Here is a 27,697-nt window from a genome sequence, read left to right on the forward strand (position 1 = left end):
TAAGTGGAAGAAAAATATATTTTAAAAAGCCAATTCATTTTCCTTCATCTTCAAAATAACTCTTCATACAATATTCCAAAGAAATTCTTAACTTTCTAAAATTTAAAATTTAAAAATTAGATGTCAAAAAAGCCAAAAGAATGCCTAAAAGCTAATATCTAATATCTACTGCTTTTTTTTTTCTTTTTTTGAGACAGGTTCTCACTTCATTGCCCAGGCTAGGGAGCAGTAGCTATGGCATGATCATAGCTCACTGTGGCCTGGAATTCCTGGACTAAAGGGATCCTCTCACCTCAGCCTCCCAAGTAGCTAGGACTACAGGTACATGCCACCACACTCACATGCCACCACACCCATCTAATTAAAAAAAAAAAATCTGTAAAGGCAGAGCCTCACTATGTTGCCCAGGCTGGTCTTGAACTCCTGGCCTCTGGCAATCCTCCTGCCTTGGCCTCTGAAATTGTTGGAATTACAGGGATGAGCCCACCCACATCCAGTGATTTGAAGAACTATTTTCAAGCACTCAGCTCAAGGCTTCTCAATCTCTAAAATACTGACCCTGAAACAATGATAAGCCAGGACTGAGGGTGAAGTAATTTTTTAATTATTTGCCTACCTCTAGTAATACACTAACCGATAACACGAGGAGTCAGTTATTTGCTACCTGAAACTTAATAGAACCCCACATAAATCCATAAGGAAAACTATTCAACATTTTTTCCCCTAACTTTCTGATTTCTAAAAAACTCAGGCTTGCAATATTTATCTTCATGAACAAATGCTACCTCTTTAAAAACCTACTACATTTAATAGGAATGTTTAACATTTATTCCTTGACATGTCAAAAATCTTATTTTAACCAGTTTTGGTGAAAATGTTTGTAAAATTACGACATACTTTGCCACCTTAAAAAAAGAAAAAAAAACACCAGACTCCAGGCATGCTGGCTCAGACCTATTACATAACCCAGCACTTTGTGAGGCCGAGACAGGAGGCTCACTTGAAGCCAGGAGTTTGAGACCAACCTGAGCAACAAAGCAAGAGCCCCCGCCTCTACAAAAAACAAAAAAGAAAACATACTTTACCCTACATAATCTTCAGAAGGAAGAGTGATCCATTATTGTACTACACTATTATAGTAATACCTTTAGCAAAAATGGAAATGTGGAGAGGAACCAGGCCCCACTCAGCAGCCCCAGGGAGCTGCTTACACATTGTCTTCCCTAACAATCCTATACTTCTATTACTACATTCAATCTACTGCCAAAGTTACACAGAAGAAGAGACAAATAACCAGGCTTGTTAAATTGGTAACTAACTGATTCAATGTATACACTCACCTATTAAGTAAAAGCCCTCTGAGGACCCAATACATGCAGAGCAAACCCTCCCTTGAGGCTCTCAAGAGAAAACTGCAAATAGAGAAAAGGATAATACAGAGAAGGGCTGTGGAAGAATGAGGGGTGTAGGAGGCTTTTGCAGAAGAAGTCAGTATTTGAACTGAGTCTCAAATAATAAAGAAAAATTATGGTGAACAAATGCTAGAATGCTTTTGTTCCAGGCAAAGGAATGAAGCATGAAGACTTGTTGGATTTTTCTGAGGCCTGAAGCTCAGTCAGATGCCTCTTAATGCTATGCTCTCTTTTCTTTACAATACTGTATTTAACAGGCTTTTGCCTAAGGAAGCTTATCTATTTACTTTCTAGGCCACCAGTTACATTCTTGATCAGTGCTGTCCCATAAACATATAATGTGAATCACTATGTGTAATTTTTAAATTTTTAGCAGCCACATTAAAAAGTAAAAAGAAACAGGTACAAGCAAGTCTCTGAAATCTGACATATTACAACTATAATGTTTCTCAATTCAGACTAGCCACATTTCAAGTGCTCAACCAGACTATATTAAACAGTATACTTCTAGTGGTGACCACATTGAACAATGTAATTCTAGATCGTGGGTCAGAAAGCTTTTTCTGTAATGGGCAGTATAGTCTGCAACTATATAAAAACTACCCAGCTCTACTGTTGTAGCATGAGAAAGCTCTATAAACACAAGCAAATGAACACAGCCACGTCCGCCAACTTTGTTCTAGATGGCCAAGTTTACTGTAAATCTGGTTGGCAAATAAAACGAACAAGTACATACACATTATTTTTTATAATGTAACATAGTTATGGTGAACACTAATGGTTGCTTCTCAAATAAGGACATATATCTCACTGCCTTTGCCAGAAACTGATTTAAGAATGGGCATGAATATCAGGCAGCAAAAGAGAGGATCCACTCAAGCTTATTGACTGAGAAAAATTTAAAGAGGTCCCTTTTGTAAGCGTGTGGTCAGAGTTTAAGAAAAACAACAAAGAATGGTAAGGATGGTGTGGAATTCTAGGCCTAGTAATAAACATCAGGAAAGCTGTTACCATCCTGAGGCCAGAAAGGGCAAATGAGGGAAATGGTTAGCAGAACCCAGACTGAACTCCTTAGAGAGAAATATTAGAGGAGCGATGGTTACCTACCAGGGAATCGACCAGGGAGGGAACCTTAATTATAAACACACCCACCTTACTCTCTGCTCTTAGATCTCCTGAAAACATCACTGGTCAAATCCTACCAGAGCCACACAGGGCATAGGAGACTATTGTTGCAGTTCTTAAGGTCAGTCTCCCAGGGAACAAAGTAGAGCAGAAAAGACTGAAGAAGCAAAAGGTAGATAGCTAGCCTAACTGGTAATCTAACTCTGGCCAATGAGACATAAAAGGTCTGTTGGGGAATTTCTAGGGAAGGTTTCATCGCTAAAGAGAAACAGGGAAAGAGACAGTTTCTCTTCTGATAGAAGTCATTGTTTCAGTTTTCTAGTTTTCTTAATCAGCACAGACTTACCCTCTGTCATTATTTCTATCGGTCCCTTATCACCACCACCAATTTCCTGGACCTACCATGCCACCAACTCCAGATATTACCTGCTATCTGCCTTCTGATTCCAACTTGCCATATGCTTTAGAAAAAATTAGGAAAATGGGCCCATTCTAAACTGCTGCTGTCAAGCCTCAGGCAGGCCAGCAATGAAAATATGCAATCTTTGTCTTTGCCTCTTGCTGAATTTCTGTGACATTCCTCACAAAAGTAGTTCAAAACCTTTTCCATTTTCAAGTCCCAGCCGACCAAGCAACTTTCAGTTGTTCAGTTTTGGAATCCTTAAATGTCTTCTACATTTCTTAATTTTCGCTTTCATCATCTTCTCCAACATTCCTGGGTCAGAGGAAAGAGTAGCTCATCTCTTTTTCAAGACTAACCCTTCAAACTATTATTGTCATGATCTTTCCCCATTCAAAAAGTTCCACCCACTGAGTCAAGTATATTGTCCACATTTACATTCAGAAACAATTTGTTCTTTTAAAAATCATGTTTCAGAAATTATGATATGGATGTCATCAATGGTACTGAAAATAAAATCTGTGGTTCTACTCTTATCAAATATTACATATTTAATTTGCTTTAAATAAGTAACAACATCAAATCTATTAACAATTTATTACTTAGGTTGAGAATAAATTTTTAAAGTAAATTTTTAAAGTTGCATAGTAGTATAATGTAATAGTAATATTAATGGCAAAATAACTGAAATTTGAGAAACAATATTTTTTTAAAAATCATCCTTTGGGCCAGGCGCAGTGGCTCACACCTATAATCCCAGCACTTTGGGAGGCCAAGGCGGGTGGATCACGAGGTCAAGAGATCAAGACCATCCTGGTCAACATGGTGAAACCCCGTCTCTACTAAAAATACAAAAAATTAGCTGGGCGTGGTGGTAGGTGCCTGTAATCCCAGCTACTCGGGAGGCTGAGGCAGGAGAATTGCCTGAACCCAGAAGGTTGCGGTGAGCCAAGGTCGCGCCATTGCACTCCAGCCTGAATGATCACTTTAACCCTCATGACATGCTGTACTTTTCCTTCTAATATAAAATGTTCAAAGAAAGAAGTTTACACTTCTTATCTTTGCTTTCTTGCTAGCCAATAGTTTCCACCCGTTTTTGCAGCTCTTCTCTCCCTGAAGACATTACAGCCTCCAAATTTCTAAATCCCCAGCCTTGTTAAACCTGCTACACATTGTAACAGATAGTCTTGCTCTGTAACCCGGGCTGGAGTGCAGTGGTGCAATCCTAGCTCAATGCAACCTCTAACCCCTGGGCTCCAGCAATCCTCCCATCTCAGCCTCCTGAGTAGCTTGGGCTATAGGAACATGTTACCATGCTCAGCTAATTTCTTTTTATTTTTGTAGAGATGGGGTCTTGCTATGTTACCCAAACTAGTCTTGAACTCCCGATCTCAAGCAATCCTTCCTCAGTGCTCCTAGAAAGCAATTCTTTCCACTCCCAAAGTGCTTGGATTATAAGCGTGAGCCACCACATTTGGCCTCATTTCTGTTTTTAAAATAAAGAAATGAAGATTCAAAGAAATTAAACATCTTGCACACTGTCACATGGCCAATAAGTAACTTATGAGCCTGAAGAAATCCCTGTCTTCTGACCCCTACTCATGCAGCATCAAAAGGAAAAAAAAAAAAAAAAGGGCAGGGCCAGCCAACTTATGTGATTACATTCCTAAAGATGACTAAGGAATACTAAGCAGTGACTAATAACCAATTTTCAAGTTTCAGTTCCTTTAACAAATGTTTTCTTCATCTACTTGTGGGAAGTACAGAATTAGCTAACGTATAGGCACTGACTAGAAGACTTTTACTGCCTAGAAATTCAAACTCATTTTTAAATCCTGATTATTTTCCAAAAAAGTCTCATTGACCATGACTTAGAATATCTCCATTCCAGCTTCACGTTGTTCTCCACAAAGCGATACAAGAGTCACTTGAAAAATCACTTTTATGTCCATAGTATGGTTGGGCTTATGAGTATTTCTTGAAAGAGTCAAGCATTTTTCAATCTTAATAATAAAAGGAAAGATAAGACTACACAATCCATCTGTAACCATCCATAGCTCCACTGACCCCAAAAACTTTACAAAGTTCTCAACTAGTCACATGTCTGCACTACTTCAGAAAAACGAAATCTGAGCTAGACACGTGGATTACTATACATTCCTATAGAAACAGAGATTTAATAGATAATGTTAAAACAACTAGCTAGCCATTCTGGAAAACTAAATCAAATCCCCCAATCATTCATTCAAAAATAAATTTCACATGGATCAAATATTTCAATATAAAACACCAAAAAAGTAAAAAAAGTTTTCTTTTTTCATAATATTGGATGATTTATAAGCATGACAAAACAACCTATAAGCAACCAGCCATGGTAGCTGATGCCTGTAATCCCAGAACTTTGTGAGACTGAGGTGGGCGGATCACTTGAGGTCAGGAGTTCAAGAACAGCCTGGCCAACCTGGTGAAACCCCATTTCTACTAAAAATACAAAAGGCCAGGCGCAGTGGCTCAGGCTTATAATCCCAGCACTTTGGGAGGCCAAGGTGGGTGGATCATGAGGTCAGGAGATTGAGACTAGCCTGGCCAACATGGTGAAACTCGTTTCTACTAAAAAAATAATAATAATAATAATACAAAAATTAGCCAGACATGGTGGTGTATGCTTGTAGTCCCAGCTACTCTGGAGGCTGAGGCAGGAGAATCGCTTGAACCTGGGAGGTGGAGGTTGCCGTGAGCCAAGATCGTGCCACTGCACTCTAGCCGGGCCAACAGAGCAAGACTTCGCCGCCAAAAAAAAAAAAAAAAAAGCTAAACATGGCAAAGCATACATACACAAAGCCAAAAGACAAATCACTAGTTAGAAAATATTCAAAGTTCATAATCAAAGAATTAATTTCTTTAATATGGAAAAAGCTCTTAAAAATAATAACCACCAGATAAGGAATAAAAGTGAGCAAAAGATATGAACAGGGCTTTTAAAGAAAAAAATATATATACATGGTCAATAAATATGAAACAATTTTCCCACCTCACTTAAAATTCATGAGAACAAATTTATGCTATGTGTATATTGTTTTTTTACCCATCAAATCAGCAATTTTAAAAGACTGGTAAGATTATTGCCAAGAGAGTGGTGAATAAGTATAGATAGGAATATAAAGTAGCATAACATTTTTTTTAATTTGATAGTATCTAAAATTTTTTTTTTTTTGAGACAGTTTCACTCTTGTTACCCAGGCTGGAGTGCAGTGGCACGATCTTGGCTCACTACAACCTCCGCCTCCCGGGTTCAAGCAATTCTCCTGTCTCAGCCTCCTGAGTTGCTGGGATTACAGGCATGTGCCACCATGCCCAGCTAATTTTTGTATTTTTAGTAGAGATGGGGTTTCACCATGTTGACCAGGATGGTCTCGATCTCTTGACCTTGTGATTCGCCCACCTGGGCATCCCAAAGTGCTGGGATTACAAGTGTGAGCCACTGGGCCTGGCCTTTTGTATTTTTAGTATAGATGGAGTTTCACCATGTTGGCCAGGCTGGTCTCAAACTCCTGACCTCAGATGATCTGCCTGCCTTGGCTTCCCAAAGTGCTGGGATTACAGGTGTGAGCCACCATGCCCAGCAAACCAAATTCATTTTGTGTTTCTTGAATAAGGACTAACAGAAAAGAAAACAGCTCCCAAATTGTCTAGAATGAGGAAAACAGATTGAGATTTTAAAGTTTATCATGGGTAATCTAAAAAAGCATTAAATGGCCATATAAATGACAATTGGCCTACACCCCTTTTTAAGGCTATATAAACAGATTTCTATTCCATAATCACAATTATCTGGGATATATATATATATATATATATATATATATATACACACACACACACACACATACATACACATATATTTTTTGAAACAGTCTCACTCTGTTGCCCAGGCAGTGGCGCAATCTTGGCTCATTACAACCTCTGCTTCCCAGGTTCAGGCGATTCTACTCCCTCAGCCTCCCGAGTAGGTGGGATTACAGGCACCCATCACTATGCCCAGATGATTTTTATATTTTTAGTAGAGACGGGGTTTCACCATGTTGGCCAGGCTTATCTCGAACTCCTGACCTCAAGCAATCCACCCTCCTCCCAAAGCACTGGGATTACAGGGATGAGCCACTGCACCCAGTAATCTGGGAACTATATGACTCAACTAGAGTAACTTTGGCTTATTTTTCTTTTATTACCATATCTGTATCAACTGTGTAGGCTGCCTATATATGCAACAAGGTAATTTCCCTTATTACCACCAAACTTTACATCATAGTGTCTTGTTTTAAATCAAGAGATAATTTCTGGTAGGTATATCAGAGGATTTCATGTAGATTATAATTCTAAGTTGATATACAGCATGGAATTACAAAAGCTACCTTAGGAACTGGGAAAGAAGAGCTAGAAGCAACACCAATAAGATAGTATCTTAATGAATGCAGTGCTATATATGCATAAAGAGTGCTTTCATACTTGCTATCCTTGGCTTTGCCTAAAAGGCAACCTAAGCACTCACTGACAAGCTGTAAGATCGTCCAAAATCATCCACACAGGTGGTCGTCAGTCAATGACAATATATACAGTAAGACTTCAAGTCCTATTTTTTTTTTTTGAGGTTTGCAAATCTTTTATACTTCCAGTAGTTGAAACCATTTTTTTTTCTTTTTTAAGAAATGGAGTCTTACTATGTTGCCCAGGCTGGACTCCAGTTCCTGGGCTCAAACGATCCTCCCAAGCAGCTGGGGACTATAGGTGCAGGCCACCACACAGAACATGTTCAGACAATATTTCTGAGAACTAACATCACCTTTAGCAACAAAACCAGAGTCCTTATTAAGCAGCCAGAACGCTTCGGTAATTGAATACTGACCATTTCTTTTTGCATGTGTTTTGTCCTCCTCTTCTAGAAGCTACAGATGTCCATTCTGTCTATCTACCATCTTGATAAAGTTGCATCTACAACAGTAATATCATTTGACATTCCTTTAACTACTGTATCTATGTTTGAAATGCCACACTGACAATGTCATGATGAGGATTAGAAGTGGCAGCAGCAGACATCCCACACAACCCAGGTATAGAATCATTTCTGACCAGTCATCTGTTTTGGCAAATAAATGGCCTTTTCACTTACAACTGCCAACTGAACAGATTTCCTCGTTTTGAGGTTTTGAAGGTAGTCTTTCTAAATCCAGAAAGCCTAGTCGCCTTTCATTTAAGTATGCAAGGCACTGTTTTTAGTGCCAAAAGTTTAAAGGGAGTTGACTGAAAAAGGTTGAGATGGGCTGGTTTTGAAAAGCACATGTCTTTATTACTTCCTACTACAACAGTCCTCTCTGGAACCTGCCTGGACACACTAGCATTTATGACTCCTTGAAATCCTTGGTCTAGGTCAGCATTTGATGGTGCTACTTTTAACTCTTCTGGAACCCTCATTAACAAATACCTTCAGCGTGTTCCATTTCACACTGAATTTAACTAATTTCCACCACCTCAGCAGCAGTGAAAGAAGGAAATGCTGCCCCACTCACCAAATGTATACCAGTTGCTTCTTGCTATCTGGCACTATCTGCTTCTATGCTTCATATCAGATCCTTTGACTTGTTTCAATGTGCATGTGTTAAATTTAGAGCCACTTTTGTCCTCCTGGGCCCACTGGAGGGTCCCCAGCAAGGGCCACTATCCACCGGCTGCCAGGGCAGTTGGCTGGGCATTGAGAGGCTGTTGGAGCCCTATCTTCTTATTTACTTCTGGACTTTCCAATTTGATCTATACTCCTACCCATGAAAAGCAACCACAAATCCATCTGTACTACCTACCTTCAACCTCTCTAAAAGCAAACAAAACACCACACACACACTATACTGTCTTAATGTCTTTGCAAGCGCATACCTCTCTAGCTTGAAAGTCCTCTCCCAGTCTTCTTATCATCAAAGGCCAAACTCAAAATCTACTTTAGTCAGACTTTCCTCCATTCTAAAGCATGGGATCCCCCACTCCCCAGTTTGTCTCTATTTGGTTAGTATAACTCACTTAACTCCTATTTATAACAAAGGATTGTTTTCTGTTTGGGTATCTTATGTACACCAACTTCAAGCTCCCTACTAACCTGGTACAGTACCTTACATTTAGATCAAAGGTGCTTAAACTGACACTAGATTGTTAATCTGCTGGCAGGAAGGCTATCATCAAAAGACAGATAATAACAAGTCTTGGTGAGGATATGGAGAAATTGGAACCCTCATACATTACTGGTGGGAATGTAAGAAGGAATAGCTATTTTGAAAAAGTACGGCAGTTCCTCAATAAGTTAAACATACATTTACCATGACTCAGCAACTTAACCCATGCATATACCCAAGAGAACTGAAAAAATATATTCCATAAGCTTCTACACAAATGTCCATAGCAGCATTATTCAAAATAGCCAATCACTGTAAATACCCCCCCAAAATAAATATCAACTGACAGATAAGCAAAATGTATCATAACTATACAATGAAATCTTATTCAGCCACAAAAAAAAATTAAGTACTGATACATATTAAAACATGCTACTCAGGAGGCTGAGGCAGGATGATCAAGGCTGCAATGTACTATAATCACCCGTGAACAGCCACTGCAATACCGCTTGGACAGCAGAGCAAGATCTCCATCAAATCAAAAAAAAACAAACAAACATGGAAAGCATTATGCTAAGTGCAAGCAGCCAGACAGAAAGAACATATGTTCTACAAATCCCCTTATAAGAAATGCCCAGATCAAGCAAATCCGAACTGACAGGAAGTATATCACTGGTTGCTAGAGGCTAAGAGAGGAGAGAAACAGAACTTCCTTTTTGGGTTGATAAAAATGTTTTGGAATTAAACAAGTGATTGTTCTATAATCTTGTAAATATATTAGCAACCACTGAATTATAAACTTAAAAATGGTGACTTTAATGGTATGAAAATATATTACTCAAAATTTTAAAAGAAATGAAGGCCTGATGTGGTGGCTCATGCTTATAATACCAGCACTTCAGGAGGCCAGGGAGGGCAGATCACTTGCCAGGGGTTCGAGACCAGCCTGGCCAACATGTTGAAGCCTGACTCTATTAAAATACAAAAATTAGCCTGGCGTAGTGGCACACATCTGTAATTCTAGCTACTCAGGAGGCTGAGGCAGGAGGATCACTTGAGCCTGGGAGGCAGGGTTGCAGTGAGCCAAGATCACACCACTAAACTCCAGCCTAGGTGACAGAGTGAGACTGTCTCAAAAAAAAGAAAAACATTAGGAGGAATGGAAGGAAAAGGAAGAGAAGGGGATGGGGGGAAAGGGAACAAACAAAGGAGGAAGAGGAAAAGAAAAAGGAGAAAAAGGGCCGAGGACGATGGCTCATGCCTGTAATCCCAGCACTTTGGGAGGCTAATGTGGGTAGATTACCTGAGGTCAAAAGTTCAAGACCAGCCTGACCAACATAGTGAAACCCCCGTCTCCACTAATAATACAAAATTAGCTGGGCATAGTGGTGCATGCTTGCAATCCCAGCTACTTGGAAGGCTGAAGCAGGAGAATGGCTTGAACCCAGGAGGCAGAGGTTTCAGTGAGCTGAGATCACGCCATTGCAGTCTACTCTGGACAACAAGAGCAAAATTGTCTCAAAGAAAAAAAAAAGAAAAGAAAAAAGGAAGAGAAAAAAGGGCACCTAGACCAGGCTGGGCACGGTGGCTCACAGCTGTAAGCACAGCACTTTGGGATTACTCCCAAAGCACAGTACTAAAGCAACACTTTCAGATTAGCATTACTTACATTAAGGTTGTTAAACTTCTTGATTTAAGCTAACCAATTCCATTTTTACACCCGCACTAAAACCTGGACTGACTAAAACTTAATGAACTAGGACAATAAAGAACACTGAAAATGCATAGAAATTGGACAAATTTAGAATCTTTTAGAAAATTGGAACTTAAAGAGAAACGTCATATACAGTGACAGAAAGTTTCAATTAAAACAATTTTTCTGTCCCAAGAACTGGAAAGAACAAACAAGCAGGAAGTTTCTAATGTATGAGAATGCAGGCAGGGGAAACAGCTGGATTATCACTAAGTCCCTAAATCATGGAAGGAGAATTCTCCTCAGTATTGGCTCATCCTCCTTTGCATACATTTCACATTTTATATCACACTAAAAGCAGCCCATACCCAATATAAATATGTCATATACAGCTAACTAAGAGCCCATCAATAAACCTCATTATGCCAACTCAAGCAGCAATATTTACACTCCTGGTGGGATCCAGCTGTTGATATTTAAGTTTAAATTTAGGTAGGAAATACAAAACTGTTTCTTCATGAAAAGGGATGAAATGCCAAAGACAACCTGTCTCAGAAGGTCCCGTGCCTATTTGTTAACTAAAGAAGTCTCAAATTTCAAATCCTTGTTGAAATCAAACCTTTATAAATGTCACTGCAAATGTCGCTGATGCAATAAATGACATCAATTAGACTTGTGTTTGCAAGTCTATCATTCATAATCATAAACCTTGACCTGAACGACAAAGCACTATCGTATTCCTCGTTGTAGTCATGCATTCCGCAAATGTGGATACAAGAATGAATAAAACCCCCTAACTGCGCCCCTCACAAGATTTATAGCTCAGTATTGAACTGGGTTAGGCACCCCGCTAATTACTCAGATTTTACTCATTATATCTATTATGAGAGTAGTTAAAAGACTAGTACACTGCGATTAGCTAATTATGTGTACAGTTTTGGAGGTTTTCTCATTCCCTTAACTTGGAGCTTGGCAAACAAATCTGTATTGATCACTGCTGTAGCCCCAGCATTCATCGGGGCACCTCAGCAATTACTGGTAGGTTAGGTAACTGAATGAATGGTATCTAAAACACAGCAGATACTAATAGATGTCCACTGAATTAATTAACAAGAAAAGACTTATTTTCTAATTTCTTTACTAGACATATAAAACTCTTGCCAAAGAGATGGCAATACTTATTCTATAATGTATCTGTTCTCTATTTCACTAATTCACCTCAAAAAAATTTTTCTTTTAAGTCTCACCATTACTAGGTGTCTCTAGGGATTCCTTTACAGGGCTTCTCCGGTCTTCATCTTCCTCAGGATTTTCCCTGGACTTTGACAGCCGGTTTCTTAGAGACATCTTCTCTTCACCCACCATTGTATTGTCTAGGAAAGAAGATGCAGAAAGCTTTTGTATTAGTCCACTTTCACACTGCTATAAAGACACTACCTGCAACTGGGTAATGTATTTTTTTTTTCCTGACATGAAGGAAATGCAGAGACTAGGTGATGTATAAAGGAAAGAGACTTAATTGTCTCACAGTTCCTCATGGCTAGAAAAGCCACAGGAAACTTATAATCACGGCAGAAGGGGAAGTAAGGCATGTCTTACATGACAGCAGGAGAGACAGAGCAAGGAAGTGCCAGATTTAAAACCATCAGCTCTCATGAGAACTCCCTATCATGAGAACAGCCTAGGGGAAACTGCCCCCATGATCTAATCACCTCCCACCAGGTCCCTCCCTTGACATGTGGGGACACAGAAGCAATTAGAGATGAGATTTGGGGGAAGGGGGACACAGAGGCACCATAACAGCTTTGAACTAAGCATCTGGCTTATGTCAATTTCACAATGCCACTGTATTTAGGAGAGGTGAAATTTGATGACATAATCTCTTCCTTTTGCATTAATCATTTTAAAGCATTTGCTGGGTACAAGATACTCAAGATACAAGTTTGAAGAAATCAGCTCCTATAAAATAATTTGACAGGTTTCAAAGTCCCCTTTTAAACATAGACCCCACACCTTTTTTTTTTTTAAGATGGAATCTCGCACTATCGCCCAGGCTGTAGTGCAGTGGCGCAATCTCAGCTCACTGCAATCTCCACCTCCTGGGTTCTAGCAATCCTCCTGCCTCAGCCTCTCGAGTAGCTGGGACTACAGGCATGCACCACCATGCCCAGCTAATTTTTTTGTATTTTTTAGTAGAGATGAGGTTTCACCAAGTTTGCCAGGATGGTCTCGATTGCCTAGCCTTGTGATCCACCCGCCCTGGCCTCCCAAAGCGCTGGGATTACAGGCATGAGCCACTGCACCCGGCCAACCCCACTCTTAAAGAAAAATTTAGTTGAACGAAACATTAAATATGTGAAAAAATTAAGGATTAAATAGTAAAAGGTAACTACAAAGACACCACAAGGTAGAGCACGATTTAATAACAAAGTCAATGGTAAAAGCAATACGTTAAGTTCAGAAACAGCAGAAATTAGCAGAAGATGTAAAGGTTTCACAGAAAAGAAGGTATTTTAGACAGAGTCTTGAAGGATGAGAACTGCACATTCCACGTGCAAGAAAGGATTAAAACAAGGACCTTATAACACCCATTCAGGGGACCAAGACTGAATTGAACTACAACAAAAGCAAGTTTTTGTTAAGTATCTACTAAGTACGAGGACCCTACCAGGTGTTTAAATTTGCTCATTTAATCTTCGGAACACTTGTGAAAAAAAAATATATTACCCTCAGTTTTCATATGAGAAAACAGTGATTTAAAGTAGTTACTATCAGTATCCCCCACCCATGCACCAGAATACACCTGCAGCTGAACAAGTTGAGTGTATTACGAACGCACACCACAGCCCCAGGTACTAGGGTCTGCTTTTCTTCTCATTACAGTGACTTGCTCAAGACCACACAGCTAACCACAGAGCCAGATTTGGAACAGCATTAGTTGGATCTGAACTACAAAGATCACTAACTTCTGAGAGAAAAAGGTTGGCAACAGAGAAATGTGATGAGGAAAAAAACCAGAAAGGAGGACAGAGGTCAAACTATAAAGGCCTAAGAAATGAGACGTTTTTCAAGAAGGCAGTGGCGAGACACTTGAATCACTGAAAAACATGATCAAAGTCACAAAGAGCAATATCAAGATAGTACAAGATTTACTCTAAAGCCGTGTGTTTCACCAGCTGGGCATGGTGGTACACAGCTGTAGTCCCAACTACTTGGGAGGCTGAGGTGGGAGGATCACTTGAACCTAGGAGTTTGAGTCTAATGTGGGCAATGTAGCAAGACCACATTTCAAAAAATATATTTTTTTTTATTTATTTAGTTAGTTATTTTTTGAGAAGGAGTCTCACTCTGTTGCCCAGGCTGGAGTGCAATGGCATGATCTTGGCTCACTGCAACCTCTTCCTCCAGGGTTCGAGTGATTCTCCTGCCTCAGCCTCCCGAGTAGCTGAGATTACAGGTGCCTGCCACCATGCCTGGCTAATTTTTGTATTTTAGTAGAGATGGGGCTTCACCATATTGGTCAGGCTGGTCTTGAACTCCTGACCTCAAATAATCCGCCCACCTCTGCCTCCCAAAGTGCTGGGATTACAGGCATGAGCCACTGTCCCTGGCCAAAAAAAAATGTTAAATAAAAAGTAAAGCAGTTTTCACTATATGATAAATTTTTCAAGAGTCTAAAGCAGAAGAAAAAAACTATGAAATACTACATTATTTTAAAGCTACATATATTTAAATTCTGAGGCTACAGTCTCTCTAATTTTTTTTTTTTGAGACAGAGTTTCACTCTTGTTGCCCAGGCTGGAGTGCAATGGTGCAATCTCAGCCCACCACAATCTCCGCCTTCCAGGTTCAAGCAATTCTCCTGCCTCAGCCTCCCGAGTAGCTGGGATTACAAGCATGTGCCACCATGACCAGCTAATTTTTATTTTTAGTAGAGACGAGGTTTCTCTAAGTTGGTCAGGCTGGTCTCAGAACTCCTGACCTCAGGTGATCTGCCCACCTCAATCTCCCATCTAAATTTTTATATCAAAATATCTTTTTCTGTATCAAAGAATGAAATACAGTACATGGTAAGTTTGGTTGTTTTTCAACTATCCTAGCTTGGCAAAGTAAAAATCTGAATAATCAGCCAGGCACATTTGCTCACGCCTGTAATCCCAGCAGTTTGGGAGGTTGAGGTGAGCAGATCAGGAGGTCAGGAGTTTGAGACCTGCCTGGCCAACATAGTGAAACCCCATCTCTACTAAAGATACAAAACATTTGCCGGATGTGGTAGTGGGTGCCTGTAATCTCAACTACTTGGGAGGCCTAGGCAGGAGAATCACTTGAACCTAACAGTCAGAGGCTGCAGTGAGCTGAGAGCACACCATTGCACTCCAGCCTGGGCAACAAAGTGAGACTCCATCTCACACAAAAAAAGAAAATCTGAGGCTGGGCACGGTGGCTCACGCCTATAATCCCAGCACTTTGGGAGGCCGAGGCAGATGGATCACGAGGTCGAGATTGAGACCATCCTGGTCAACAAGGTGAAACCCCGTCTCTACTAAAAATACAAAAATTAACTGGGCATGGTGGCGCGCGCCTGTAGTCCCAGCTACTCGGGTGGCTGAGGCGAGAGAGTTGCTTGAACCCAGGAGGCGGAGGTTGTGGTGAGCCGAGATCGTGCCATTGCACTCCAGCCTGGGTAACAAGAGCGAAACTCCGTCTCAAAAAAAAAAAAACTGACAAATCTAGATCAAGCAAAAATGTTATAATATCATAAAATCTAGTTAAGAAGAACTTAAGGGAAAAGTACGTCAGGGCTAATTAAGCACAAGACAATGCCTAACTTCTGATGGTCCAGTTCTGTGTAAAAGTGACATAGGAAGCCATAAGAGCATCTACCTCTTCATCAGAAATGATGACGGAAGTGAGAACTGAAAACTAAACTTTGAGGGATGGCCTCAAAGTAGAAGAAATCAGGGAAGATGCAAAAGGAACCCAGATGTTTTAGTAAGAAAGGAATTTTACAAGGAATAATGGGAACTATTTTTTTTTTTTCCTGGCCAGATGAGCAGAGACTTTTTTTTCTGGCCAGATGGTGGTAAATTTAAAGTAGGTAACTCTTTTAAAGAGCATACAGCAAAAGTTTAAAGCATAAAATACAGCAAAATGATTAAAACATAAATGCCAGATTAAAGTTTATTACCCAAGCCCTATGAGACAGTATCACACAGTGTAATATTTCTAAAAGTAGAATAACAACTGATTTTTTTAGTGCTCATGTGTTTTACATGTATTAAATATTTTAATCTCAATAGAATCAAGATAGATACTACTGTTATTCCCCAAATATTCTTTGGCCACCATGGCTTCCCATATTTTCTTCCCTGTCTACAGAAAGGTATTCTCCTCTGCCCTTTCTTTATCGAGCTAACTCCTACTCAAGCCTTCAAAGAATCACAGCTACAGCAGTAATAGGATTAATACTAACAGTTCTGATCTAATGAGCACCTATTATGTACTTCCAGGCACTGTGCTGCTAAACTTTTTACATTACATTTAATCTTTACAGCCTTAGATAGGTATTATCCTCATTTTACAGACGAATTTAGGGAAGTGATTTAACTTGTCCCAAATCATGTAATTCTCCAACAACAGAACTAGAATTAAAACAAGGACTATCAGATTCTACAACCTGCCCTCCAATTGCTAGACTGCCTCCAACTCACACCCTCTGAGGTTTCCTATACCACCTCTCATCTCCCCCTCTCTGCAGTCCCACTACACCCTGTGCATCCTGTTACATACTATCTTGTCCTGTAATCAGAGAGCAATACTCTCTGTCTCTTACATTAGGCTTTAGTTCTCAAAGTAGGGATTACATAGTATTTTCTGTAAGACTCTCCGAAATCCAGTGTGGAGTACCTGAGTACAACAGGCATGCATTAAGAGAGAAAGCAAATGTATTAGTTAATATAGTAACCAATTATTCTAAGCACAAGACACTCCTTAACTCACGATGGTTCAACTTACAATTTTTCAACTTTATGATGATGCAAAAGCAACATGCATTCCATGGAAATCATATTTTGAGTACTCATATAACTATTCTGTTTTTCACTTTCAGTGTAGTATTCAATAAATTACATGAGATAGTGAGTACTTATTGTAAAACAGTCTATTTGATGATTTTGCCCAACTGTAGATTAATATTAAGTGTTTGGAGCATATTTAAGGTATACTAGGCTAAAAATACCCAAAAAAATTTAGCTGGGTGTGGTGGCAAGCATGTGTAATCCCATCTACTTAGGAGGCTGAGGCAGGAAAATCACTTGTACCCGGGAGGAGAAGGTTGCAGTGAGCCCAGGTCGCACCACTGCACTCGAGCCCAGACAACAGACAAGCTAGTCTATAGGAAACCTCATATCAAAAGTTAAAACAGGACCGAGCATGGTGGCTCACACCTGTAATCCCAGCACTTTGCGGGGCTGAGGTATATAAATCACCTAAGTTCAGGAGTTTGAGACCAGCCTGGCCAATGTGGTGAAAGCTCGTCTCTACTAAAAATTCAAAAAATTAGCCAAGTGTGGTGGCAGGCACCTGTAATCCCAGCTACTCAGGAGGCTGAGACAGGAGAATCATTGAACCCTGGAGGGAGAGGTTGCAGTGAGCTGAGATCACGTCATTGCACTCTAGCCTGGACAACAAGAGCAAAACTCCATCTCGAAAACAAACAAACAAAACTAAAACAGGCCAGGCATGGCAGCTCACACATATAATTCCAGCACTTTGAGAAGCAGAGGCCTGAGGATGGCTTAAGCTCAGGAAGCAGACATTGCAGTGAGCCCAGGTCACACCACTGCACTCCAGCCTGGGGGACAGAGTAAGACCCTATCTCAAAAAAACAAAAACAAAAAAAAACAGTAAGCCAAAGAATAAAATGTTTTTACTTTTTAACAAATATTTTTATCATGATCTGTATTAATAGCTTTAGTCCTGGTTTCCTCTGTCTCATAGGAAATGGAAACTGTAATGGAAAAGCATCAGAAAACCAATGTTCAAAAGGTTTAGGACCCCACTCTAGCATACTGTTGTGTCCCTGGGTAAATCCTCCCATCTCAGAGAGTTTCTTCATCTGAAGAAATGGAGATAAAAAGATACTACATACTGGCTGAGCGGTGGCTCACACCTGTAATCCCAACACTTTGGAAAGCTGGGACAGGTGGATCACTTGATGACAGGAGTTTGAGACCAGTCTGGCCAACATGGTGAAACCCCTCTCTACTAAAAAATACAAAAAATGCTGGGTGTGGTAACTCATGCTTGTAATCCCAGCAGTTTGGAAGGATGAGGTAGACGGATCACCTAAGGTCAGGAGTTCAAGACCAGCCTGACCAACATGGAGAAACCCCGTCTCTACTAAAAATATTAAATTAGCTGGGCATGGTGGCGTATGCCTATAATCCCAGCTACTCAGGAGGGCAAGGCAGGAGAATCGTTTGAACCCAGGAGGCAGAGTTGCAGTGAGCCGAGATCATGCCATTGCACTCCAGCCTGGGTAACAAGAGCGAAACTTCATCTCAGAAATAAAAATAAAAATAATGCAAAAAATGAGCCAGGCATGGTCGTGGGCAGCTGTAATCCTACCTACTCAGGAAGGTGAAGCAGGAGAACTGCTTGAACACAGGAGGCAGAGGTTGCAGTGAGCTTAGATCGTTCCACTGCACTCCAGCCTGGACAACAGACTCTGTCTTTAATAAAAAGAAAAGATACTATTTACTAAAATACCCAAGTCTTATTATTAATAACCAAGTTTTAAAGATTAAGTAATCTGAAAACTATATTTATCTACCTCCTATATGCTAAATTACAGTCAAACATTAAGCTTTATCACCTCTCAAATTCTACTTCTGTTTGCTGTTTCAAAAACACCATCCATAAAAAAAGAAGAAAAAAAGGTATACTAGATGACAGTAAATAAATTGACATAAAAAATATTTAGTTTTTCAAATGCAGCTTAAACTCCATGTGGCTTCCAAGAAAATATTAACAAGTTTTATTACTGTCAGATATACAGATGTTAGGAAAGAGAACTATTAATATGGCTTACCTCAATTTTAACCAAATCCTCAAATCATATGAATCATAACATTATGAGATTATGTCTGAATGAGCTCCTCCTGCCACACGTCAGCTAACAGTATATGCTATTTACACAGGAAATAGAGGCAAATTATAGTAACAGCGCATTGCTCCTTCTCTAAGCAGAAGGACTATTTTAGCCTCTGCGTGGAAAGCAGACCACAAGAAGAGCAACAGTGTAAGCAAGATGCCAGTGTGCAGACTACTGCAATCATCCAGCTGAGAGGAGGGCGGGCTGAACTTTTCAACAACCCATCTAAAATAAGACCTCTGTGAATCCATCCCCTTTCCCAACTAGGCAAACTATTTTAACTTTGGCAAACTCAAAAATTCAAACTGTAACTAATGCTAATTGGTTTCTAAGTGCTACCATAAAATAATTTCCCTATGTGAGAAGCACCAGTGTTTTCTTGTCCTCTCATTAAAACAAGACCTAAAGGGGGAGTTATCTCCCTTTGTTTCTATCACTTCCAAGTCACCACTGTTTCTCCTTCTCATCTTTAAATATCTCAGCCAGCCTACTAGGCCTGACACTTCTCCTTGTTGCAGGCATGTACTGTTTTCCTACTCACTTCCCCCCTTTCACTAAGGATTTGAACACCTCACTCCCCCTCTCCATGCCACCAATCACTCTATACTTCCTTTACTTCAACATCCATGGACACAGATCCATCCAACACCCTAGCCTGTAAGCTCCCTGACTTCATGTCTCCAACAAGCGATTCTTATGATTAGTCACATATTCTTCTAGAACTTACCGTTACCAATAACTGTACCATGTCTGTAATTCTGATTTCTAGCATGCTTCCATACCCATTTCCTTAATATGTCTCTCATCACATCAGGCCCAGATAGGCCTGAGTTCCAGACTTATAACCAACAGCCAACTTGACACCTTTACGTAGATGTCTAATAAATGCATCTCCAACTTAACACGATCAAACTAAACTACTGACGTTCCCCCCAACTCCATGCTGCCCACTGTCTTCCCCGTCTTGGTTCATGGGACTAGCATTCATTTTTTGCCCAGTCATCCCTGATTCTTTCCCTCATACAATGCAACGAGTCCAATTCTAACCACTTCTCACCACATCCACCATTGTCACTGCAGTCTCAGCCACTATAATCCCACTGTAGCAGCTTCCTAACTGCTCCCCTTTACCTTCTCCCTTTTGGTCTATTTTTTTTTTTTTTTTTTAACACAGCACCCAGAGTAACCCATTCATTCATTCATTCATTTATTGAGACAGAGTCTCAAACTGCATCCCAAAATCCTGGGATTACAGGCTTAAGCCATCGCATCCAGCCAAGAGTAATCCTTTTAAAGATAAGTTACATCAAGTCATTTCACAACTTAAACCCCTTCAAACATCCTAAGTCCTCACCATGATCTAATAACTCCTGCATTACCTGGCATTCACCATCAGTTTGTTTTTTGAGACAGAGTCTCACTGTGTCACCCAGGCTGGAGTGCAGTGGTGTGATCTTGGCTCACTGCAAACTCCGCCTCTCAGGTTCAAGCGATTCTCATGCCTCAGCCTCCTGGGTAGCTGGAATTACAGGTGTGTACCACTATGCCCAGCTAATTTATGAATTTTAGCAGAGACAAGATTTTGCCATGTTGGCCAAATTGGTCTTGAACGCCTGGCCTCAAGTGATCCACCCTCAGCCTCCCACAGTGTTGGGATTACAGGTATTAAGCCACTATGCCCAGCCTCAAGTACCATCAATCTTATCTCTTACCACTCAAATACCATCAATCTTCTCTCTCATTTTTCTCTACTCATGACTTTGGCCTTCCACTGTTTCTTAAACAAGCCAAGCTTTTTCCAAACCTAAAGGCCTAATCCATCTGCCAAGAGCATCTCCTCCCAGATACCCTCACTCAGTTCCCTACTCAGACGCCCCCTCCTCAGGGACCTCCTTGTCTACTCTATCTAAAACACACATCCTGGAGCCTCATTCCTCTCTTATCCCCTTACCTTGCTTTATTGCTTTATTTGTCTTCAGTGCACTTATCCTGCAATACATTATATTTTCTTGCTATCCCATAAGACTAATCTCCATAAGAAGCAGAATTTTTTTCTCATTTACCGCTTTTCCCCAAATATTTAGAACTGTGCCTGGAACACATTCTATACTTAATTTGTTGGATAAATCAGTAATTATCCAGTACTTTCATATGCATTAAGAAAATTTTAGGCCAGGCATGGTGGCTCATGCCTGTAATCCAAGCACTTTGGAGGCCAAGGCGGGCGGATCACCTGAGGTCGGGAGTTCAAGACCACCCTGACCAACATGGTAAAACCCTGTCTTAAAAAAAAAAAAGAAAATTTTAAAGAACTGCTCATCACATGTTCATAAAGCAATCGTTAATAGGCGACTATGAAAGTTGGAACTGATGTTCTTCACTTTTGTCTTTACCTGTTAATACTAAAAAGTAAATATAAAGCCATTAATGGGGACATTTACTTCATTTGGGATTTAAATTGTAGGTATATAGGAATTATTAAAGCAATATACTTTAGAGCTTGAGACTGTTTTTTCTTTTCTTCCTTGCTTGTGCTAAGTGTGCTACTGCAGCTCAGATAGAGCTTGAGACTTTTCATCAACATCAGCCATTCAGGGCCTGATTCTAAATTTAGAATGTCTAAGAGACTCTAAAAAAAATTTTGCTGACAAATGTCATGCCCTTTACTCCACTAGAAAAAAAAATGTCTCAAATCTGAGATTCTTCTCCCTAAACAATTCATATAATTAGCTAACGGTTATTAGAATGGTCAGTTCTTGAGTAGGTACTTGCTTTTGCTAAACTCTCTGATAAGACCTTATACATGACTCTCCTTTATTCCTAACAATAGCCCTATGAGGTAGGTAATCCTGTCTCCATTTTCCAATAGAAAAAAAAAAACAGTGAATTTTCTCTACAGTTCCAACACATCAGTATATCAAAGCTAAGTTCATGCTTCAATGACCCAGGCAAATCTAAAAAAGGCTATAGTCGTTTAAACAGAATACAAGAAAGTTTTAGTTCTGACATCTAAAAGGTATGTGCCAGTTTTCCGAAAATACATTCATATTAAGCACCTCATTCTAAAATGGTGTTTTATAAATGTGTTGTAATAATACAGGTGTCGGCTGGGCGTGGTGGCTCACGCCTCTAATCTCAGCACTTTGGGAGGCCGAGGCGGGTGGATCACGAGGTCAAGAGATCGAGACCATCCTGGTCAACATGGTGAAACCCCGTCTCTACTAAAAATACAAAAATTAGCTGGGCATGGTGGCGCATGCCTGTAATCCCAGCTACACAGGAGGCTGAGGCAGGAGAATTGCCTGAACCCAGGAGGCGGAGGTTGCGGTGAGCCGAGATCACGCCATTGCACTCCAGCCTGGGTAACAAGAGTGAAACTCCGTCTCAAAAAAAAAAAATAATAATAATAATAATACAGGTGTCTATTCCATTGTATTCTTTACACAAACACACAAACTGTTGAGACAGCATAATTAATCACTTAAGAGTGAAACAAGTTCTCATAGAGAAGGTAATATTAGAGTCAGAGTTCAAAGGAGGAATAAAAGTTTGCTAGGCACTAAAAATATAGGATGGGAGGAAGGAGCACTCTATGAAAAACATATGAAAAGGAAGAGACCTTGGTGATAAGATTCATTAAGGTAAACATTTTATAGAGATCTACTATATACCAGACCATACAAAGATGACTACTTTGTATGGTTATCACAGTGAACACTGGGGATACAAAGATGACGACTACAACAATCTGTGTTCTCAAGGAGTAAAACTCTAGCGGAAGAAAAGACACAGAAACATAATTATAACATCTAGCGGCTGGTTTTTGTTGTTGTTGTTGTTGTTGTTTTTAGACAGTCTCACTCTGTCACCCAGGCTGGAGCACAGTGGCACCATCTTGGCTCATTGCAACCTCCTCTTCGTACGTTCAAGCAATTCTCCTGTCTCAGCCTCCCGGGTAGCTGGGATTACAGGCACTCAGACCGGTTAATTTTTATATTTTTAGTAGAGACAGGGTGTCACCACGTTGGCCAGACTGGTCTCGAACTCCTGACCTCAAGTGATCCACCTGCCTCTGTCTCCCAAAGTGCTGGGATTACAGGCATGAGCCAGCCCTAGTGGGGTTTTTTTGTTTTTGTTTTTGTTTTTTGTTTTGAGAGGGAGTCTTGCTCTGTCACCCAGGCAGGATGGCAGTAGTGTGATTGGCTCACTGCAACCTCCATCCCCAGAGTTCTAACAATTCTCCTACCTCAGCCTCTGGAATAGCTGGGATTACCGGCACCTGCCACCACACCCAGCTAATATTTTTGTATTTGTAATAGAGACGGGGTTTTGCCACGTTGGCCAGGCTGCTCTCAAACCCTTGACCCCAGGTGATCCACCCGCCTTGGCCTCTCAAAGTGCTGGGATTACAGGCATGAGCCACCATGCCCAGCCACTAGTGGGTTTTATATAACAGTGATTGAGATGTATGTAGTATAAGAAGGGAACACAAGTGGGGCCCAAGAGAGCTTAGGGGCAATTAGGAAAGTTTCCTGAAGAAGGTAAAACCTAGGTTAAAGCAGAGAAGGAAAAGGCTGGAGCACAGGACATATGAAAGGGAAAGGACAAAAGGTCAAAAACCTTTAGGGGCCATTCCAAGGATCTTGGAACTTACCATCTCAAGAAGGAGCTAATAAAGGCTTTTAAACAAGAAGGTGAACTGGTATTTGTCTTTAGGAAGATAACTCGATACAGAAAAGACTGGCAGGGAAAACCATTAACTCACACAAAAAACAAAGGCATGAAGTAAGGCTCAAATAACATGTGTTTGTTAAATGAATAAATTAATGAAGAGAAGAGAAAGAGAGATGAGAAAAATGTATAAGCATTAAGCTGAGGAGTCTATGAGATACCAGCTGGCTATATGCAGAAGGCAGTGGAAAATATAGATCCCAAGTGAGATTTCTAAGTCCTAGGCTAAGGCTATAGGCTATACATGTGTCATTATGCTAAGTAATTACAGCTGGAAGACAAAGAGTAGAAACACTCACTGTGATATGTCTGTGGGTCAGCCAAGTGATTATAACCAACAGGCAGCTGAATATACAAGTCTGGGTTGAAGACAGAGCTCAGGCTTACATCAGTGTGCAGGTGACAAGGGCAAGGAACATGAAGGAAATCTCCCGGAGCGGTTACCTAAGAAATGATAAACCTAACATTTATGTAGCCCTCAGTATGGCTCATTTAATCCTCATTAACAACCTATGAAGTAGATACTATTATTTCATTTTACAGGTGGTTATTTCTCCGATAATATGGGGTAAAGAACTACATAAAACAAGCAAGGCCCAAGAGAGATTCAAGGAGAACTAGGAGCAAGTAATGTCAGAAATTAAGTTAGAGGGTTCAAGAAGAGGTAATCTATGGTCAATGCCATGGAAAATTTGAGTAGGACAAAAATGGAAGAAAAAGAAAGGAAGGGTTGGGCACGGTGGCTGAGGCCTGTGATCCCAGCACTTTGGGAGCCCTAGGAGGGTAGATCATGAGCTCAGGAGTTCAAGAGTAGCCTGGCCAATATGGTGAAACCCCATCTCTACTAAAAATACAAAAAATTAGCCAGGCTTGGAGGCAGGTGCCTGTAATCTCAGCTACTCGGGACGCTGAGGCAGAGAACTGCTTGAACCTGGGAGGCGGGGGGTTGCAGTGAGCTGAGATTATTACCCCACTGCACTGCAGCCTAGGCAACAGAGCCAGACTCCATCTCAAAAAATAGAAAAAAAAGGGGGGGAGGACAGGACATGGGATATTTCACAACTGAAGGACATTAATAGTTATGACTTGATTACATGCAGTTTTAGGAAGAAGGACAAGAAATATATTGGAGTAAGCTGCAAGTAAGTTGAGGAAGTGAAAACAGTGATCATAAGACTAGTCTCTCAAGAGGTCTAGCAGTGAAGGAATCTCTAGTGTTGAGGTGTTTAGGAAGCAGGTAACAAAGTGTTGAGTGCAGTAGGTATAACACATATCTCATTTAACATGTCCATTTTTAAAGATGCAGGAGATTCAGAAATGCTAACAAACTTGTTCAAAGTCATACAGAGAGTGAAGTGGCAATCAAAAAATTCCCCTCCCAGGTAACATAAAGCTGACTAGACGGCTATTTATATAACACACCGATTGAACAAGAATTTCTTAAGAATCTAATCTGTACATGCAGTTACATAATGTTCACTGTGATAAGCATCTAACTTACCTTAAGAAACAAAAAGAACTGACTTGAGAAACAAATGAACTCAGAAAAACTTTAGCCTGCCTGCAGTGTTCCCATTAATAAAGCTTTCAAAAGAGTCCATAAATCTGTATCACAATAATGAGTGCCTACTCAGTGAAGAACTTTGCCACATCACCCTCAGGTTCAGTGGGGAAAAAGGGAAACAACAATGGATAGAATTTACAATCCAGAGCAAAAAAATTTTCCCTCTTGCACCCAAAGGTTTGCCCTAATACAACACTTTTACATATCACAGAACTGGGTCATTAAGTAATTAGCAAAACTAAAGAACAAGAACAAATTCTCATTTACATTAGTATGGTTAGTATAATCTCTTAGCCAATGTGGCAAAATCCAAAACAAAGCCAGCCTCTTAGAAAAATGGAACTTGGCTAGCCTTTGTTAAAAACTTTCTCCACTTTCTTTCCCATAGGAAAAAGGGACTCTTCCCTGGTTAATACAGTAGTTCTATATCTATGGGAGACACAGTGCAAGACTCCCAGCAGATGCCCAGAACTGTGGGATAGCAGTGAACACAACACACATTATTTCCTATACATACCTATTATAAAGTTTCATTTACAGGCTGGGCGCAGTGGTTCACCCCTGTAATCCCAGCACTTTGGGAGGCCAAGATGGGCAGAATATCTGAGGTCAGGAGTTTGAGACCAGTCTGACCAACATGGTGAAACCCTGTCTCTACTAAAAATACAAAAATAAACTGGGCGTGGTAGCACACACCTGTAATCTCAGATACTTTGGAGGCTGGGCATGAGAATCTCTTGAACCCAGGAGGCGGAGGTTGCAGTGAGCCAAGATTGTGCCAATGCACTTCAGCGAGACTCTGTCTTGGAAAAAAAAGAAGTCTCAAAAAAGTTATGCACAGTAAGAGATTAACAACAATATATTGTATTAAAATTTACTTGAACATGGTCAAAAGTTCTTTCCTCTGTCCACCATTCTTTCATTGGGCCAAATGCTGGGCCAGATCCTGAGAAATAAGAGATAAAATAGGCTGGCCCAGCCTTCATGAAATGCACTAGGAGAGGAAACAATTAATGCACATACTTCATTAAAACTAATGATTAACTTCTGCTAAGGAGAATAAAGAGTTTAAGGGTGCACACTAAGCCGAGTGTGGTGGCTCACACCTGTAATCTCAACACTTTGGGAGGCCAAGGCAGACAGATCACAAGGTAAAGAGATCAAGACCATCCTGGCCAACACTGTGAAACCCTGTCTCAAAAAAAAGAAATCAATAAAAGAAGCACAGGTAAAAGCCAAAAGCAGCAGCCATCCTTTTGCTGGGCGGGGTGGCTCAAGCCTGTAATCCCAGCACTTTGGGAGGCTAAGGCAGGCGGATCACGAGGTCAGAAGCTGGAGAGCAGCCTGACCAACAGGGTGAAACCCCACCTCTACTAAAAATACAAAACTTAGCCAGGTGTGGTAGTGCATGCCTGTAATCCCAGCTACTCAGGAGTCTGAGGCAGGAGAATCGCTTGAACCCAGGAGGCAGAGGTTGCACTGAGCTGAGATCCGAGCCACTGCACTCCAGCCTGGGGGACAGAGAGAGACTCCATGTCAAAAAAAAAAAAACCAGGAGAAACCCCGTCTTTTTTAAAAAAATTTTTTAACTTTTTTGTATTTAAAAAAATTTTTTTAATTAAAAAACAAAGAGTTCAAGGAGGGCTTAATGGGGGTGGGGTGGTTTCCAGAGGAAGTGATATGTGAGCTGGTATCTGAGACAGGTTTAAGAGTTGGAGGCAGAGAATACAGCATTAGAGGTGGAGGAAACTCCTAAAGGCCAGGAGATAGGAAAGAGAATGAAGCTTTCCAGTAACAAAAATAAAGTCAGTGTGGCATGAACCTGGAGAGAAAGAAGGAAAGTGGGTCAAATAAACTAGAGACAGAAAGAGTGGGCTCACTCAGTACTCTGATCTTTGTCATAAGAGTGTGAAACCTCAGATGGGTTCTAAGCATGTGATTCACTAAAACACATGCATTTCTAAACGATTAATCAATGCCACAGAGCTCCTTCCAAAACCCATTCTCACACCCAGACAACCGACACTGCCCAACTTTTAAAAAGCCAAAAAAAAAAGGGTTTCAAATTGAATTCTACTTCAAGGAAGAGGAAACCAAGTTTTCTAGGGAAAAGAAAGTAAACAGGTGGTGGCCACTTAAAGATTAAAAAGTGACTATCGGGCTGGGCGCGGTGGCTCAGGCCTGTAATACCAGCACTTTGGGAGGCTGAGGCAGGTGGATCACTTGAGGTCAGGAGTTCGAGACCCGCCCGGTCCAAAACGATGAAACCTTGTCTCTACTAAAAATACAAAAATTAGCTGGGCATGGTGGCGCATGCCTGTAATCCCAGTTACTCAGGAGGCTGAGGCAGGAGAATCGCTTGAATCCAGGAGGTGGAGGTTGCAGTGAACCAAGATGGCACCACTGCACTCCGGCCTGGGCAACAAAGCTAGACCCCATCTCAAAAAAAAAAAAAAGTGACC

The 27,697-nt window shown here is 40.6% G+C and overlaps 1 protein-coding gene across 12 annotated transcripts in view; it reads right to left on the minus strand.

Annotated features, from left to right (window-relative positions):
* SOAT1 (sterol O-acyltransferase 1) overlaps nt 1–27,697 on the minus strand; it is a 72,249-nt gene that overhangs the window by 43,834 nt on the left and 718 nt on the right. For 3 of the 12 annotated variants that reach the window (XR_013529488.1, XM_078356223.1, XM_035279278.3), the window contains exons 2-4: nt 25,932–26,034; nt 23,971–24,115; nt 12,033–12,158 (exon numbers count right to left, since the gene is read on the minus strand). Coding sequence is in view for 9 of the 12 variants with exons in the window: in XM_035279278.3 (XP_035135169.1) it covers nt 12,033–12,150 (118 nt within the window). In the remaining 3 variants the exon portion in view is untranslated. Of the gene's footprint in view, nt 1–12,032; nt 12,159–23,970; nt 24,116–25,931; nt 26,039–27,697 lie in introns of all 12 variants that reach the window. The other 9 variants (XR_013529487.1, XM_078356222.1, XM_008984943.5 and 6 more) reach the window with 5 other exon arrangements.

Source organism: Callithrix jacchus, chromosome 18 (assembly GCF_049354715.1).
Source record: "Callithrix jacchus isolate 240 chromosome 18, calJac240_pri, whole genome shotgun sequence".
NCBI lineage: Eukaryota > Metazoa > Chordata > Mammalia > Primates > Cebidae > Callithrix > Callithrix jacchus.